At 32.5% G+C, this 19,783-nt stretch overlaps 1 protein-coding gene and 1 long non-coding RNA gene across 8 annotated transcripts in view; one reads left to right on the top strand and one right to left on the bottom strand.

The window, feature by feature from the left end:
• Positions 1–1,520: 1,520 nt before the first annotated feature.
• LOC148602907 (uncharacterized) lies at positions 1,521–13,400 on the bottom strand. Of its 5 annotated transcripts, none has more exons than XR_015916591.1 (5): positions 13,136–13,400; positions 10,365–10,408; positions 5,280–5,358; positions 3,779–4,712; positions 1,521–3,524 (listed from the first exon to the last, which is right to left on the bottom strand). It is a non-coding gene; the product is annotated as an uncharacterized LOC148602907 (long non-coding RNA). The 5 variants fall into 5 exon arrangements; XR_015916592.1 differs by lacking the exon at positions 13,136–13,400 and having other exon boundaries at positions 3,779–4,214; positions 4,600–4,712; positions 10,365–10,469; XR_015916593.1 differs by lacking the exon at positions 13,136–13,400 and having other exon boundaries at positions 3,779–3,928; positions 4,600–4,712; positions 10,365–10,469.
• LOC148602906 (uncharacterized) overlaps positions 8,828–19,783 on the top strand; it is a 41,061-nt gene continuing 30,105 nt past the window's right edge. The window contains exons 1-3 of one of the 3 annotated variants that reach the window (XM_088552714.1): positions 8,828–8,872; positions 11,605–11,691; positions 18,196–18,299. In XM_088552714.1, the coding sequence (XP_088408840.1) occupies positions 18,237–18,299 (63 nt within the window). In that variant the 5' untranslated portion in view covers positions 8,828–8,872; positions 11,605–11,691; positions 18,196–18,236. Of the gene's footprint in view, positions 8,873–11,604; positions 11,692–18,152; positions 18,300–19,783 lie in introns of those variants that run through there. The other 2 variants (XM_088552715.1, XM_088552716.1) reach the window with 2 other exon arrangements.

The raw sequence follows: 19,783 nt of genomic DNA, 5'->3' as shown, positions 1-19,783 counted from the left end.
AATGAAAAATGGATGGGACACAAGGATAATAGGGTCAACAAATTGTGATTGCCACAAGATAAAAGGGAGGAAGGGGTAGGGTCGGGCAATTTAGCCTCCTGTCGCGGAGCGCAAAAGTTCCTACTCCTATCGAATGCCATAGCCGGGTTCTTTAACGTGCGAGGAACGTGGCATATTTCCCAACACGGTGCACCACTATGGTTTGCGGTCAGGTTTTCCGTATTACAGCCTGACAACCCCAGCGTATAACACGCCAGGGGTACCCCATTCCACCACCTGGGGCACACATCCAAGTTGCTCTGTGGGCAGCGCCCTAGTCCGCTACTAGGTTTCTGAGCACTATTTAGTCGCCTCTTACGACAAGCTTAGCGCTGCTGCAGGCCTATTCTTTTGACACCCGGACCTGCACGGGGCGGCCTGTAAGAAGAAAGATTCATACGATAAAATAATTATGTAAGATGCCAACAATTTTAGTACTTTGATGATGATGTTACTTCCCATTGTAAAATTCCCCTGTCTTTGTGGTAACATAGTTTTAGCATAATCGATTACTGTCTAGCAAGAATACAGTCCAAGAAATTCTAAAACTGTTATACAGCCTTTAAAATATCATTGATACAATGGTTATATTGTCGTCATCATAATTTAATATGAAGTTACATGTTTTTTTGATAAATGTCTAATCTAACGTAAAGGACTACCTAACGTATATGACGATTACCGGATTTTGCTGTCTTGCAATGTGTTTATATTGCTTTAGTTTCCCTTCCGGAAATTCCGATGTATACCGCATTGAAATCCAAAGACCGATCTGCATTTAATTGTTTACTTCCGGGAAATCAAAACGATGCATTACAATGCAAAAACTTCTATTTTATGCTTTTCTTAACATTTTCACCCTGTATAAATAAATATTTGTCATTTTTTATCAGTATTTTTTTCATAAAAATATTTCGCTTTTAATAATGAACTCAAACTATATTAATGACGAATCTCAATGCATTTGAATGAGGACCCATTCTCATGAAACCACGAAGTCACGTGACGAGACTTACATAGCCTATTTGACCAAATCAAAATCAACTTTTGCAATCTATTTTATACAGATGCATGGGAATTTATGAGACTAAACTATATTTATATAAATGAGTTCGAATTCAAATTATAATTGTATTTTTTTTTCTTCTATAACTCAACAAACATCAATTAAATCTGGAATCGGTTCGGAAAAATAATATTTGAATGATTTGTTGGGAAATTTGAGAAAACATTTTGATGGAGTTTTTATATTTAGAATTACTTTATTAGAAAAATGAGGCACTTGACAAAGGATGAAGGAATCTGGTGTACATATTGGGAGTTTACACCTAGAAATGATAGAGTAGTTGAAGTTACACCCTGTTTTGAGCCGGGTTCGTGCTAACCGCCTCTGTGTTAGTCTGATTAGGTGTCACGTGTTGTGCGTTGTGATTTCTGGAATCAAGACCAAAACGCATCCATTATTTTTTTTTATTAACGTAAAGAATTAACATCCAGAATGTTACGTTCACCGACTTTGCCATGAATCAATAACGAATGTTTGTTGTCTGTATTTTGGCTAAATTTTCAAATGATCACTTTGATAAAGATCAATTAAGTTAGATGCAAGTGTTACTCAAAAATGAGCGTGAACAGACAATATGAATGTTTTAAGACGGGATGTTGCATGCTAACTTGGCAAATATTTTTTATGTGGTGAAAATTAAAGACTGAAAATTCATCTTATGCAAACTAAATGATGGTCCTGGTGCAATAAGACGTCAACACGTCGCAACCGCGTGAGAATTTTTTTTTCTGCATGCGAAACATTGAATATCCAAAGATGACCTGACTCCCTTTTTTTGTCTGCTGTAATGCGCATGACTATCGCTATTTGATTCCGAAAATTGAAATTCCGAACATGTGTTTTGATCAATCCTTATTTTATTCATAACCTTTCCGAGACATGATATTTTAAAAAGTGTCACGCAAAATGTATTTCAGCTATTTGGTACTGTTTCAAAATGGAAAAAAAAAGTGTTTTCGATGAAAATGTTGTATTATTTCTTTTTTTTCACTAGTAAACAGTAACATTAACCTCAAGATAAGACAAACAATGCATCAGACATAACACCAAAAAAGAAACACTTGTAATGTGAACTCCAATAAAAAAAATTCGAGAGTAAGCATATCCTGTCACATAACGCTTTAGGTCTTTCCAGAATACAATAATACAATTAACACACCTGCAACATATTTTCTGCGTATTTAATATAATGTCAAGAACTTGAGTGTTTACTATCAATTGGTTTTGTTTTTGGCTGACTATTAGTTCGAGAACCCCATCTATCAATCACTATTGTCCACATAGTTGAGAACTACTATTCTTATGCAAGTGCCAACTACAAATCATAGAAGGACGCATACGATATAACATAGACGAACACAACAAAACAAAAACAAACAATAAACCCAAGTAATTTGTTTACCCCTAATACTGATGAGACGAAACAGTAATATCGAAGACACAAACATGGGAAAAGCCTTTGAAAAGCAAATAATAAGAATATTTTAAGGCCAACGGACGGTGAAAAATCGCAATGCATATATGTTGTCTTCTGATTATGCTCTTCATAACAACAAATTAGTGTTATACCGTCCTGGTTTTACCGGAGAGCCTTTGAAATATCCAGTTCACACCACTCCTGCAAATAGAAATATTTCAACAGATATACTTCATTTTGTACTTGCTCAACATGAAATAAATAATGTAACGTAACGTTCTTAAATATATTGCTAGATGTAAAATTTAACCTTACAAATATCCAGTACACGCTATTTCAACACGAGGCCCAACGAATGGTGTTTTTGTAGTATCGATGCAAACACTGGATAATACTGGAAAGAAGATAAAACCGCCAACAGCAACCACAATGGCACTAAAATGACCAAAAAAAAAAACAAAAACAAAAGGAACAAGCTCTTAAAGTGCAGAACCGCTAATAGGTCTCAGTATCGTATTAATTTTCCCATAGACTTCTATTGTGAAGTGCATATTTTTAGGATTTTTAAAAAAAATATGTAAATTGATTCAATAAAACTTTCACTTATGTAGCATTTCTAAGGACATGTGAAAAAATAATTTCCCGCAAAGAAAATAGGGTGAGTCCACGGAGATTGGACAGAAAAGTAGTCTTGAACTATAAATAGCCATTTTCCTTACTTTCACTTTCGTTTTGCACTCACCAAACCAACCTTTTCAGTGGAACATTTTTATGATATTATGTTAGATTTTCTTTTTAAAAAGTTCTTCATCTTACAGTGTGATGTTTGCTCTATTTTTTAAGTCATTGTTCATGTCTTTTGACAAAACATTAGTTTGTAGAGAGGCAAAAAGAAAATGCACTATATTTTTATGGCATCCATGTTTTGACGTACACCCGCTCAGGGATATGCAATACGATACTGGTACCAATAGCAATCAATTTTGAAATCACCATCTTTACCTAGAAATAAAAAGATTTCGAATGCAGCTATTGCTTAACGTAGTACAAACGTATATTATTGTCTGTATAATATGCATACGATGCAGAAATATTTTCCTTTATCATTCCCATGAAAATGTGTCAATATATTGTGCTCTAAATTCACTTTAATCTATAGTCGATTTTACTGATTGTAGGAGGAACGAATGAGTGTATTGGTGGAAAATATATTTGTACACGGCAGATAACGGGAAATCAATTCTAGATTTACCTACGGGATATTTGTTCTCAATCAAGTTTGACGTAGATTCACTTCCTACTTGGTTTATACATAGATAGATTCAGTTTGTAGCCGAGTCCTGATATTGATTCTGTTCTATAGTCTTTAAAACAACTTTCATATATCATATGGGTGCTCTTTGTCCCTTATATATAATAAAAAGACACAGATCATATGAGTATTGCCAATTTTGGCATGCATAACACGCTTTTAAAGAAGTTACATCTCATTAAGAGCGTAATATAAGAACCAAATATTTCGGAAGTTCAAGATTAATTACTGTGAAAGTACTTTAGTTTGTGGATTCCAATTTCTGTGGATTAGGGAAGAAACATCGATTCGTGGATTCTTGGATTCGTTGTTTTGAGGTTTGCGGTATAAACTTCAGTGGAAATATCCGTTTCGTTGGGAACCAAATTTCCTGGTTTGTCCTACCCACGAAAACCACAAAAATTACGAAGTAGACAAAACCGAAAATAACAAAGAATCCAAATGTTACATCGATGGGTTTTCCCAAAGTACAATTATATCAACTGAAATACTTATCTGGCATCAATGTTTAATACAAGGAATGATACATGGGTGTTAAAAGGTTTCAATTTTTGTGCTCCTGCACATTCGGGAAAAAATACACGGGATGAACTTGGGACCAGACATTTATGACGACTGAGTCAAAGTCTGTAGTAAAAGTTTACATTAATATGCGATTTTTGATTGGGTGTGAGAAAAGCAGTAATACTTTAAGGGTCTATGCTGCACAGAAAGATGACATGCACTTACGTTTTATCTATGGTAACACTTCAGGTGAAACTTTACCTATTATTGCCGATTCTATTTCAAAGAACATGATAAATACTGTCAAACCAACGCTTCCGAATGCAACAGCTTACGGTAAAGCTAGCCTGTCATCCTTGAGAAAATCAATAGGCCTGCAAACATAAATTGTTTTCATTGTTTTTTATACTACTGCCAAAACAATTCAAACATTTGTTAGAGCAAATCAACAAAACTACAAATAGTTGTGTCATCCTAGAGGATATCAACAGAACGACAATATAACACTATGTCAACTGAAACTTTTTAAAATGGAATCACGTGTAAATAGTTATTAAGGATTTACGATACCAATGTATCCAACACACCTTATGGTAGTATTATAATGATACATCCACTTAATGAATTTATTTTAAGTCCTAATGTGTAAATTTTATCTAGGCTAGACCTCAGAAAATCAGAGAAAGCTTATCCTCATTTTAGACCTAGTCCATGCTTCCAGGTGTTGGTAGTGTCCAGATTGACATTTGCGTTGTATTTTGTACGTTTATTTAATGTTCATTGTTGTGTCAATATATTTTCTTTTTTCTTTTTTTTTTTTTTTTTTTTTGTTTATTTCTATTTGACCTTGATTGTATTATTGAACTATGAAAATACAGATACATTCATCAGTGTGAGTTGTTGAGTAACTGAAAATGTAATTGATCAGAATCAAAACTTACGCTACTATTCTAAATCTTTTCCCAGAGTACAAATACTCAGAAACACCCAGCACTAGAACCGCTATGCACTGCAATAAAACTTTAGAAAAGATGAGTTTTATCAAAGATAATGAGGATAATTACGACTTTTTATATACCAAATAAACGAACAAAATCCGGACAACATACACTTTATTTTACTTAATTCATACGCAGCACAGATACCGTAGCTGTGGCCCTTTTCACAAAAAAAATCGTAAATGTAACATTAGTCGTAAGTTATGAAGTCATAGTAAATCAAAGTATTGTGACGTCATAACTTACGACTAATTTTCCGACACCAGATTATCCCAATTAATGGCTAAAGATTGTTGTTTTGTTGATCGGATATCTGTCTTTCCTCACTCAATGATATTCCCTTCCATCACACCATCAAGCTGGTAAAATGTTCGTGAACAAATCGATGGTGGATGTCAAGTATTGCAGCTTGATCGTATATGAGAGATATGATATGTTTTTTTGCCTCACTAAATGATATTCCCCTCCATCACACCATCAAGCTAGTAAAATGTTCGTGAACATATCGATAGTGGATGTCAAGTATTGCAGCTTGATCGTATATGAGAGATATGATATGTTTTTTTCCTCACTAAACGATATTCCCTTACATCACACCATCAAGCTAGTAAAATGTTCGTGAACAAATCGATAATGGATGTCAAGTACTGCATCTTGATCTTATATGAGAGATGTTATGTGTAACGATCGTGAAGAATATTAGTTGTTATTTTCCTGCTATTTCAGGTAAATTGCAACTATAAAAAACATGTGGTAATTATTTTTTTTTCTTCAATAAATCGTTTTTCATAAAATGGAAAAGTCATTAGATGATCAAGATCATTAATCTTCAATGACAGTGCGACTGGGGTGGGAGTGGTGATTTAGAATATTTATCGCTAATACTTGCTGCTATGCCATAATTTCCTTGCGATAATAATTTTAGCAATCAGAAAAATAAAACATTTAAATTTCAAAGGTAAAATGCAATGAAATATTGTGGCTATTTTCATATTTGTTGTTTTAGTTTTCTTTTTGTGTATTGTATTACTACACCGAATGTGTTATATAAAAATGAAAGTTGACATAAGCCCATAAAAATAATTTAGCTTTAATTCATCTCATATCATGGGTATTGGTTGGTCTTCCAATTGCACAAACTGCACAAGAAATTGTATCCGGTTGACCCTTAATACAGCTTACAGACAGTGTTGAAGGTCACAATATAGGTCATTCTGTTTTCTCTCTATAACTTATGAGTAATTTGGTTCTGCTATATATTGCTTTGTGCAAATTTAATTTAAAAGAAATTTAAATTGAAAACATATTATATCTACAATATACAGAAAAAATATTCGAAAAAGATTTCATATTTTATTTTTTTTCCCAAACGTTTATAAACAAAAGTTTTAAATATATTTATCTTTCTTTCTTCACACCAAAAGAGTCTTCCTCTACGGGAGATAATCGACACCAAAACATATAGAAATCTAGACGATATTGAATGTAAGAATAATCAATTATCTGTAAAACAGGTCAATAAATATCTTTTATAAAGTCGTTTTTTTTTCTTTTTGCACCATCACAATTTAAAAAAAAACACATTCCAATATCAGATGCTCAACTCATTCAATAGTAATTTAGAGAAAATAAATCAAGTTCAGACAATTTATGTGTAAGTACTTTCCATTATGACTTTCTACGTACTTGTTTATATTATATGAAATACATATTTCTGATTAATAGTGTTCGTCCAAATATTACAAATCTAATAGTCTATTTCAACCATTCTACAGTACTCTACCAGTATGGAAATTGAAGTTTTATATTTAAAAAAATACCTTTAAAAGTACCCTTGTACTTTAAAGTTCAAGAGACAGTACCAAGACCACGATTGTTATTGATCTGTAAAAGGCCGATGATTGATCGTTTCTGATTGGTGCAGTCCATTTTATTCCATTGTATTAAAAGGGGTGTTAGTATAGAAATGCCTATTTGAAATTCAGTTCCGTTAGAAATTAAATAAAGTGTTGTTTTCATCACCCTTTCTAAGATTACTCTATTTTGTTATGTTAAGAGTGTTGAATAATTGATTAAAAATTGATAAAACTTACTTTCTCCAAAATATCAAGTTTTGGTCATAAATGTTGTAATTGCAAATTAAGATGTGTTAAATGTAATTGAAAAAAGTTAAAAAAAAAAAAAAAAAAAGGCCTCGAAATTAAAGGAATATATAAATTATACGATGTAAATAAAAATATACAGCTTAATATTTCGCCCACAGGAGACAATCGGCCACTTTAGTTTAAGGACTTTCCACGTGTAAAAAGACTGAACTTCTTCCGCGCAAATTCCATGTGATATATGCTTACCAATGACAATATTACAGAGTATATTTTGTAAAAAAAATTGACAAAACGTTAATGACAATACCATTGCCTATAACAACTCAAATATTTATTGAAAAAGGAAATTATGTTAGTTAGGCCATCTAGACAAATTTTGACAGGAACGTATTAAAAATGCGTATTTTGAATGACATAGTGTACATGGTCAAACATTAAAAAATGTTTCTAATAGCAGAAAACTTACATGGTACCTAAAGTCATAAACGAGGATCTCCAATCCTAAAGAATATCCTGAAACCCTGAATCAGATGTGAAAAAATCAACCCTCCCCTCATCCATTATCGGTACCGCCTCTCCACAACAGGTAAAATAATATTAGGATAATTAATTGGAAGGAGTGAATAACTAAAATATGTTCACGAGTGCCGCAGAACGCCTAGATTAAACAAGTGCGGGAACCTGTTCCGCGCACGAGTTAAATCTTACTGCGTTCTTGGCATGAGTGATCATATCTTGTTTATTCACAATAACCAATTGATTAACTTATATATTATATAGATTTCCTCGATTATTCGTTACTATTTTCAACATAAATTCAAATGTTTTGAACGGCGGATTTATTTCAAAGTTGTGACGTTTTGGCGAAAAGTCCGAGAGTGAAATTACTGAATTTATTTCACAATGTGAATTATCGAAATTTGTTTCGCTTGGAACATTGGATAAAGCACTGCTATCTTTATAATATAATTGACATCATTACAATCCAAATTGACAGATGATTAGATATCCAAGAATTGATTTGCAATGATTAAAGACAAAAAGTGGAATTAAGACCTTAATGTGCATTTGAGTTTGTTATTATTCCACAAACAGTTATATAGGTTTCAATTTGTCAGTCCACATAAACATTGTCCGCAACTTCTACTACATTACTAGACAGATTCCTTTGAAATTTTGTGTATTTTTAAAACCCAATATAGACATGTTCATATTGCAAAGTTTTAAGGTTAGGTTACTGTTACTGTTACAGACAGGCATGTAATCATTCATAGTTTCTCTACCGTGCATTTTTTATCCGTACCTGTATATACCCCAGCGGATTACCTAGTTAAAATGCACGCCCACTAATTTACATATATTATTGATTTCATGACGTAGTGACACAAATATTAACCTCACTATCGCTATGGATTTCCTTTATATTTAAAGGTAAGTTCTCACATTTTCTAGCATTTGTATATTTATTATAAGAATGATAATTATTGATATCAGTGTATCAATAAATTGTTATATTTGTTTAAGATTCTAGTATTTGTTATACTTTACAAACCAGTGGCTATGAATATGCCACCAGGTTTAATCGGTTTAATTCGCTACCATTCATTAACCAGTTTCGAGTGACCATACCCAAAATGCTACAATATCAGTGAAATTAGTTAGGGCAAATATGTGTCTCCGAACTTTCAATATGCCTGCAACTCCTTCTTCTTTCTTGGTTAATCACTGATTTTTGAGCGCTGCATTTTATTTATTTATTTATTTATTTATTTTTATAGAAATTAAGAAACATCGCTTTAATCTTTAACCACCTAGCTATTTTGTAGCTTAATTATAAAAAAGACGGATTTTCTGCAGAATCCCCCCCCCCCAATGTTGTTTAATATGTTGCATAGACCATATTTATGCCCACCGATGGTAATTGACAAAAATACTAATCATTTTCTTTCATTTCATCTGTGGCAACATCCCTTCGGCTCCTGCGTATGGAGTGTTCATATCACAACTCATACGTTATGCCAGAGCTTGCCGAAACTACGCAGACGTTTTGTATCGCGCTAGAACTCTAACAAATAGGCTTCTGGAACAGGGTAATGTTGCTACAAGATTGAAGTCATCACTACAGAAGTTTTATGGTCGTCATCATTAACTCGTGGATCGTTATGTTGTATCCACCAGCACCATGAAAACTGATTTATTCAACGGGTCATAGTTTTCCTTTCCTCGTTTGTCTACGCCGGACTTGACTTTTTATGAGCAACTCGGCGGGTGTTTCTAGAAAAGCAGAGGACGCTTACCCTACCAGTGCACCTGTCCATGCTCCCAGTTTTTAGTGAAGTCCGAGTTGCTCGTTTGCTTTTTAACTTTGTATGTATGATTTTAGTTACTTTATGTTCTTTGTTGTGTATGTCTGTTTTCCATGTCTGGTCTTTGTCCCTGGATTACATTCTTTTGATTACCGCTATAACCTTGGTTCCCTTGATTACTCTTCCAAGTATTTTTTGTCTGAAGCATTTTAAAATGTTTTCAACTTTTTCATAAATCTTCAATTTTTGTTTATTGTTGGGGAAAATCACTGAAAAATTTGATTTATTTTAAGATGGCGAAAAAGTTCTTTTGTATATCTTCTACTAAATGTGCTTAAAATAATAGGACCCAAACGATCTGCAAGAGTTTTTTTTAATTTCCACTGGTCATTTAAATGTTCTCAATATTGACTATTGACCCCATCTATTGGTCAAAAAGGTCGTTCTATGGCCTAATCATGGAAAATGTAGTAATATAATGTTTAAGTATATACAAGATATAAGATTAACTGCTGTTAAGCCACTTTTATACCCTTATAGCACCTCCTTTTATTTTATTTTATTTATTTATTTTTATTTAAATATATATATAAGCAATTGTGCATTAACACACTTACGTAGACATTGCGGATCAACCATCACAATTCCATGTTCTACCAATCTATAAAAATACACCAGCTTTTTGTATAGCCTTTATCTACTTAACTATTACACAATATATGTTGTAAACATATTTTTCTTATCTAATCAAAGTAAGTGGCTATATATCTGCCGTCTAAACTTGAAACGGAAATGCGATTGACGTTATTTGATAGGGAATATAAGAGGTTTGCACTAACTAAAAAGATAGCAATTACTTTACTATTTCTTATTTTTATACACATGGCTCGACAGGCGTGATAGGACCATAAGAAAAGAACAGAAGTCATTTGTCAAATTAAAAATTAACACTCTTTCATAGACATTTAGGTTACCAAAGTTAATCATCAAATATTCGTTTTGGAATATCACCCTACCTATAATAAACATTAAATGAAAGGCAAATGCCTCAGACAAACAAAGTTTTTAGTGGGGTCCGAGTTGCTCATTTGCTTTTTTACTTTGTATGTATGATTTTAGTTACTTTATGTTCTTTGTTGTGTATGTCTGTTTTCCATGTCTGGTCTTTGTCCCTGAATTACATTCTTTTGATTACCGCTATAACCTAGGTGGTTCCCTTGATTACTCTTTTAATAAAGTCTATTGTAGAATGTAAGTTATAAGTTCCCAGATGACTGTCTATGGCACGTTAGCTGAATTCCTTCAACTTTATTGACAATCAGTAGATTATGTTGGAGGGTGAGGTGTGGTCGAATCCCTCCAACAGATCTACTGGCTGTTTTAATAATCATAGACGGTCACAGGAGCTTATAACATTTTTGTACGATTTTGCTAATCTATGTTATTGGGAAATATTTTTTTTAGGGGGGGGTTGCTCGGTAAAATATTTTTTAGTTTGGCGTCCATGCAGGTCAAATTATTAAAATGTTCACACTGGTCGGTGGCGTGGTTGAACTATTCAGGTCAAACCTCATAGCGTGCGTCATTTTAATAGTCTCAACGCCATTTTCAAATTATTGAATAATAGACTGATTCTGCAACTATTGTTAGTTTTGATGGGTGAATGTTCCTTTTATGGTCATTTGCATATTGTTCATTTAAATATTTTCATTAATGACGAATGGATATTCTATGTATCATTTGCATATTGCTGCTTCGGTTATTTGCACGAATTGCTTGATTCAATCGCATGTGGTCAACACAACACAAAATCGTACAAATTAGGATGTCATGAACGTATTTGTTTACATGGATTAGGTTGTGGGTTCTACAAAGGACAAAGTATAGCTGTACACATATAAGTGGTTACCCGTAATGAACTAGCCAAGTCCGTGAAATACATGTGTAAGTCATTATTTTCTTAAAATACCTCTATAGAAATGCAGCTGAAACTGAAAATTGTTGTTAACAAGATCAAAAATGAGAAGTAATATCATGACCGATCCCTCCTTTTAAAAATGTCTTAGTAGGCGAATCTTTAACAGACGACACGCACACTATATTTTATGGGGATTTTCATTTTTGAACTTATCAAATTAATCAACTTTTATCAATATGATATCTTTCGAACTGTCGTTACAAGGGAGTAATGCCGCAAAACCCGGGGTAGACTTGCTACAAGTCTCTCTGTAATATATATTTTATTTGATAGTAATGATATTCAATCATATAATATATATATTACAGAGAGACTTGTAGCAAGTCTAAACCCGGGGTTGAAAGAAAAATCGGTTATTTTGCAAACATGAGTGAATTTATTGAAAATTTCAGAATCTGAGAGTCAAAATGGAGACTATAAGAGTGTCTTATACGTATATTTGAGGTTAAATATTTCAAAGAGTAATCAAAGGAACCAAGGTTATAGCGGTAATCAAAGGAATGTATTCTAGGGACAAAAACCAGACATGGAAAACAGACATACACAACAAAGAACATAAAGTAACTAAAATCATACATACAAAGTAACAAAAGTAAATGGGCAACTCCCACTAAAAATTGGGAGCATGGACCAGGTGCACCGGTAGGGTAAGCGTCCTCAAAGTGAGAGTACTAAGCACAAAACCATTGATCATAACACACTACGACGCATTGCATGTATTAATAGAGACATACCTAAGTTACATTAAGTGATTTTAAATATTACCAATTGAATGATGAAAAACATATGATAAAAAAGAATTTGTGTACTGTAAATAGACTAATTAATGATTTTTCGAAATAAAAAGTCTTTCCTATTAGTACACTTTTATCAATTAATAAATTGGTAATACAGGTAATCGATTATGAAAAAAAAATCACACTATAACACCTATTTTGAATAGATCAGTTTTATTTGACATAGAAAATAAATTAGTCTCTTAGTCATTATAAGGAAAAACGGCGAATACTAAACAGATTCATTACTTTGAGGTTCTAGGCTCTTAAATGACTATGTCATGGGTTAAAATTAAGTTAGTTTTGAACAAACACAAAACAAAATAACAATTCAACTTTCTATTAATTTGGTATACTTTTCCAATACAAAATGTTACTTCCTTACTGGTATGTGAATTCTAAAAAATTCTAACGATATTCTGGAAACCCCAATCCTAGATCAATATCGGAATGAATAGCATAAAGAGATTTCAGTTGAAATCCCGACTAAAAAACATTATACATCATTAATTCTCTAAAATTCAAAACAACTAGATACAAATAGGTGGTATTTGTTGGAGAGTCATATTTTGACCATACACTAAGAGATGGAAAGGGAAAACTCATGACGAAACTATACAACAAAATAAATTACTTTTTTTCAGTACTGAGAAACTTCCTTTCAACTGTGGTAACATCCCTTCAGCACCTACATAACGTGTTCTAGCACGTTTCGGGCGTAATATCAGAGCTTCCGAAACTAGACGGACGTTCTATCTCGCAATAAAGTGTTTCTGGAACAATATAATGTTGTTACAAGATTGAAATTATCACTACTGAATATTTATGGTCGTCATCATAAACTCGTGAATCGTTATGATATATCCATCTGCACCATGAAAACAGATTTGTTCACTGTGTCATAGTTTTCCTTTCCTTTTTCGTCTTCCTAAAACATGAAATTTTATGAGCTTCTCTGTGGGTGTTTTTTAGAAAAGCAGAGGACGCTCAATCTAGCGATGCACCTGGTCCATGCTCCCAGTTTTAAGTAGAGTCCGGTTAAACCATTTACTTTTGTTTCTTTGCATACGTGTTATTTTTTTTATATTTCTATGTTGTGTGTGACAATTTTGTGTTATAGCCCTTGGAATGTATTCTTTTTATTTATGCTCAAGTTAAGGTCCCTTGATTACTTCTTGGAGATAGCAGAATGAACGAAGCAAATATTGTTTATTTCGGGAAAATAGAGAATGAAAGGGTTATCAGCCTTCTTTTAGTATAATGAATTTGATCCGAAGCATACGTGTATCTTTTTTTAAGAATAGACCCAAATTTTGTCTTTCTATGTTGTGTTGTTCTGTTTATATACTTACGTGCCTCATTTGAAATGGTGAACTGAACATTAGTTTGTCAAAAAAAAAACGTATCTTTCATTTCTTAAGATTGAATGTTCGTATATCAAGATAATCGTGACTAGATGACTTCATAACATGTCAATTATAGGTTGTCTGTTTCCTGTTACATATGCTATGAAAACCAATACATAAATTATCATGCTTGTTCACCTGAAGACAAAAAATAGTCTTCTATCTACTGATAAATGTGTCATAGTTAACTGATAAGAGATTATTGAACTGAAGAGCGTATCACACAGATTTTCCGATAATTGTTTTAACGTGCATTCGATGAGCTATTTTAATTCAGGAATATTGTTAGTGAAGTTAAGATTTCTTGATAATCAATTGGTGTAATCAAATAAGTTCTAACCTAAATTAGATAACAGAAAGAATTGACATGCGTTTAAATACTCGACTTTCGTCTAAATGTCATGCATTATATATTACTACAAGATTTTCTTGCATAAAGTTTTTAGCATAGGCGGATCAATCGGAATCCACTCTTATGTTCACAAAATTTAGTTGGATTTCTCCATTTCAAGAAAAATTTTGAAAAAGATTTAATGAAAAGACTAGTGTGTTTTTTTTTCACCAAAAACTCACACATTGCCTATTTCTTTCAAAGAATAGCACATAATGACCTTAATGATTAAGTTCTTTAATGTGGTAATTCTACTGCTAATTTTAGCAACTAAATGATTAATAGTATAATAGTTTATTGGATAGACTAAATAATTAAAATATACTCACGAGTGCCGAAGAAAGCCTAGATCTAACGAGAGTACGGAACTTGTTCCGCGCACGTGTAAAATCTTCATTCATTCTTGGCAAGAGTAATAATATTTTGGTCATTCACTCTAACCAATTACTAATCATATTGTTGACAAAAATTTCTTTTAAAGTTTTTTTTTAAATATAAAGGTTTGCTATCTATATTAAATAGTTTTAAATACAAGCAGATATAAAATTGCGTTCTATTTAAAACCTGATTTGCATACTAATAATAGAAGCAAAGAAAAACGTCCCGAAAAAACAATATGTATGCATAATTATACTCAAACTAAAATGTCAATGAACTCTTAAATACTTGTGATGTAGATATTTGTACTGAAATGCCCCTAAACAAATGTACAAAACAAAACGATACAGAAATAATTTTACTACTTCAAAATCTAAATAAACATCATTCTAGTTAATTATTACTTATTTACAAATGGTAACAGCAGTTCACGTGAACAAGTCTAAAAACTATACTTCAGATATCATTTAAAGAGTCGTTCTTTTACAATATTTCATTTTTACTTATTTTTTTTTATTTTAACTTTTAAAACAAGAACAAACAGACAAAATTTATAAGAAAGAGTATTTCTGTAACATTCAAAGCGTAATCAAGGGAACCAAGGTTATAGCGGTAATCAAAAGAACGTAATCTAGGGACAAAGACCAGACATGGAAAACAGATATACACAACAAAGAACATAAAGTAACTTACATCATACATACAAAGTAACAAAAGCAAATGGGCAAATCGGACTCCTTTAATATCTAGGAGCATGGATCAGGTGCACTGGTGGGGTAAGCGTCCTCTCTTTTTCTAGAAACACCCACCGAGTTGCCCATAAAAGATATGCCCGGGGTAGACGAAAGAGCAAAGGAAAACTATGACACGTTGAACAAATCAGCGTCAAAGCAGAGTATTTTTCTTATAGGGAAAGAATAATCATTTTAATATTTTTTATGTATCAAACCGGACTTTTCTAGGGCTTGTATGCAAGTTTTAAGTGTATAGATACCACCATCTTTTATCTTTTCTTTATATTCACATTTATTTCGAGCAATTATGAAGTATAATAAGCAAACATAATTATTCGTTCTAAGGATGCTTGAATATTTATCTCGTGCGCGGAACAAATTCAACCCAGTCGAGATGTTTTTGCACCTCGAGATCGTATTTTGGTTATTCCCTATCTCAAATTAATTATCCAATTATTTTATGAAAATGTATTGCCCTATTACTTATTAAGACGGAACAAATTTCGCATGTATAAACGTAAATTATGAATCAAATTTAAACAAAATCAATCATTTTTATTTGTCCCAAGGATCGAGAAAAATGGAAAGTGAGTTGTACAGTTGGTGTTAAGAAATAACGATTTTTGAGACGATTTGAGTTGCAATGCATATTTCATCTAAGTCAAATAGGACCAACGCCGAGGTACGATAGTGCATATAGACGTATATTCATGTGAATATTATAGTATTATTGTATAAGGTTTTCGAAATTGGCTTAGTTATTGGTCCGACGCTAGCCATATTGGCCGGAGGCGTAGCCGAAGTTCGATATTTCTAGCCGAGGACAAATAACTCAACCAATAGTGAAAACCTTACGCAATGATAACGTTATTGACTAACTTGTCTAATACGCTAGGCCAATATGGATTTTAACCACTCCAATATGATGTATTGAAGCCATAAAAGCCGTATTGGACGGCTATATCCCGTAATGAGGCACTTTAGTACTTTCAATTGTATTGGCAGTTTTTATCATATTTAGGCTTATATTCGAACGTTAGTCAATAAATGTTACAATCAATCAAGCAATTTTCGTGCTATACCAAGGGAAAGTTGACGTTACGAGAATGAAAGAAGTAAAATAAGGAGCGAACGTCGTTTAATTTTATTGTACTATTCAGCAAGGTGGTTTTATCATTATTTCTTCATTGTAGACCGCCATGCATGTCAATATTACTGTAAAACTGTTTCAAAAAAGCATTCCTATCAACTTCATTGCTAAGCCTTCCAGAACACCCGATCTCACTCGTTTTTGTTGTTGCTAATTCATAATGCTAGTGCTTTTGTTTTTTTCTGTGATTCTTGTTTTCCTTATCACATTCATTTCTATATGATTTTTTTATCGCTATTTTGTTTAAAATCCCTTTGATCTTGTTATACGATAATTTTCAATCTCACGCCAGTCGAGTTAGAATGTCCTCGCGTGACATACAACAAATAACTCTCTATTGTTTACTGCGTATGAAATAATGGCTAATTTGTGGCAATATTTTCTAGTCTACAATGGAAAATGATTAAATACAGTAACTTACCCAATTAAAATTAATAAATCCCAGAATTATTCCCAATATTTTAAACGCGATCGTCATAGTTAACCGATTTTTTTTCACATGATGTGTATCACTGCTGCACAACATACGTGACGTCACGTAGCACGTCGCCGAAAAATAGTCCCGAAAGGAAATTTGCAGCGCTTATAAAACTTACATATTTAGGTCAGGAAAACTGAAAATAAAAAAAATTTATACCTTACAATTCAGCAAAACAGCGATAAACAGATTATTGATTTTTCTTTCTATTTTTATAATCTTGTTGGCTGCATTGTTTATGTAAATCGTCTCTGTTTCTGTTCTTTTGTGTTTAGGTTATGTACTTGTATTTTGATGTATCTGCACGGTCTTACTGTTGACGCTTTGCTATTTTTGCCAAGAAAACAATAGTGTTTTTCGGTGATATATTGCAGATACAAATTAAAGTCAATATACCAAATAATGGTTGATTAAAATAACAGAGAAATTGTCGATCCTTTATTTTATTAAATCGCATTATGATTCCTGTATCACTGTTTCTTGATATAATGCATAATCTGTTACATTTTAAAAATAAAAATTAATCCTCTACCCTCCATGTTTTTCACTTCTCAATTGATCATGCATGAATTAAAATAAATCTCTGAAATATTTAAAAAGATATAAACTATTCGAATAAAGGATCAAGATAATTGAAACCCACATATGATAGCATTATTGTAGAAAGAAAGGTATTTTTTCACTTGAGCTGTCTACGAATGATTTCTTATGCATTCATGCGTTTGGGAAAAAATGTAGGAACGGTAAAAATTTTAGTTCCAACTCAATTTATAATTATTAAGTGTAAATTCAATTCAATGTGTTAAAATGTATTTTTCTTAAACATTGTTTTAATTAAAAAAAGGTATATTTATTAATAAATACGCTACTTGTATTCACGTAATTGATTTTTGACTTTGACAATCAATTTGATATATATATAAATGCCAATTTACATTGGAGTGATTCTTCTGACAAAGTCATCGCGTTCAATTATTATAAACAGGTTACTTTTTACAGTACTTATTAGTTATTTTAAACGACATTGTTAACTATTACCTTTTAGAAATATTAGAAAAGATAAATCTGTATTATGATTTTATCGATCATTAACTGCGAAGCTTTCTCCCTCCAGTATGTATTAGGTCACAGGGAAGTAAATTCGAAGTATCTTACAGGATAGTTGACATTTTTTGGTCAGTACTACAATGATCAAAACATGACTAACCCCGATGACACTGTTACCGTACCTCTTAACGAGCCGGTGTGCGGTGCTGAACAGGTGAGTCTTATATCTACATATTCAATATAAATAACAAACATGTAATTGTACTTTCGCTTTCAAAAATTATTTTTTTAACCTTAAAAAGAAGCTGAACGCTTCTTTCAACATCAGCATGGTGGATATATCAAGTCATAAAGATTTATTGAATTTCATTCCTTTTAAAAAAAAAAAAAACTTGTTGGATAGCTCATTTTAAGAAATAGAATGTCATTCTTCAGACCAGCCATATAATTAACTAATAAACGAGACCGAGCAATGTCATCTGTAGCATCGACAGTGCGGATTTGTTTAAACTGAAGTAAAGTCTTGAAATTTAGTGTACAAAATAACACGTTAAGAATGATATATCACAGTGGAACATTATTTCCATGCAAAGTTAGAGTAACTGTCATTTATAATGGGTAAAATCACATACATTTTTTTCACTTAATTTTCGTCTATTTGTTGTTCATGACACCATGAATATGTGAAGATAGTTGGGTTTCTTATACATAAATGATACCATGAATATGTGAAGATAGTTGGGTTCTTTATACATAAATGATGTTATGAAGTTGTATTTATTGATTTTGCATTTGCAATGGTGTTTCGAAAATAGGTGTACGGACGGACATCCCATAAGGTATAGTTCTAACAGGACAAATTTCTGGTTCAGGATTTCTCAATAGAAAGTTGGATAACATGATTTAATGTTTTTTAATGTCACAGGTGTAGTGTTAAACTTTTCGGAAAGTTGGATTTATCAAATTCTGGAAAACTTTAGTCTTAGACTTGCACCACTCACTTTTGAATAGTTTTGTTTTGACCTTATCGGTATTTCACCTAAACGTAGAAAGGCAGAAAAAGCTAAGAGGAACACGACTTTTAAAAGTAATTGAAGTGACACATCAACAATACATGACTCAAGACATTTGTTTTATTATTGGCTTTGTTATTGGTAAACGAGAATCACTTTATGCACCACGAGCATTATCACAACCCTTTAACATTTTCCGAACAATAAATGCAGCTGCTTCCAACTGTGTTTATAATCTCTTCGTCTTGGTTTGGACAAGGCCGACTGTAGCAAACTCTGAGGTTGTATGTCTAAATGTGGATAAGATGGCGTAGCACTGATATTGGGATTGGGGACAGCCAAGGTGCCTGTACTCTGGCGTGCTGAAAAAAAAGAGACAACGCATCAGCCTGTATTGGTTTTTCCAGCTATATATTTTGCTCGAAAACAAACATTGCACTTCATTGCTGCGAGCATTAACCTTCTGACTAATCTCATTCCCACAGACTGTTTACATGATGATTATTGACTATTTCAACAACTGCCTGATTGTCAAATATGAAAAGTACATTAGAGTCAGCTTGTTTGAAACCTCAAAGTTTTAAAGCTAAAACAATAGGAAAAAGTTCGTTGATTGTTATATCATAAGCAGTCAATACAGTCGGCCAAACCTCAGCAAACCATTTATGGCAAAAAACAGCACCAA

This window comes from Perna viridis, chromosome 11, assembly GCF_037379345.1.
Source record: "Perna viridis isolate PV_CMFRI_1.1 ecotype Kerala chromosome 11, ASM3737934v1, whole genome shotgun sequence".
NCBI lineage: Eukaryota > Metazoa > Mollusca > Bivalvia > Mytilida > Mytilidae > Perna > Perna viridis.
Note: the sequence above shows the minus strand (reverse complement) of the source record. Positions and strands in the feature narration are given on the sequence as shown.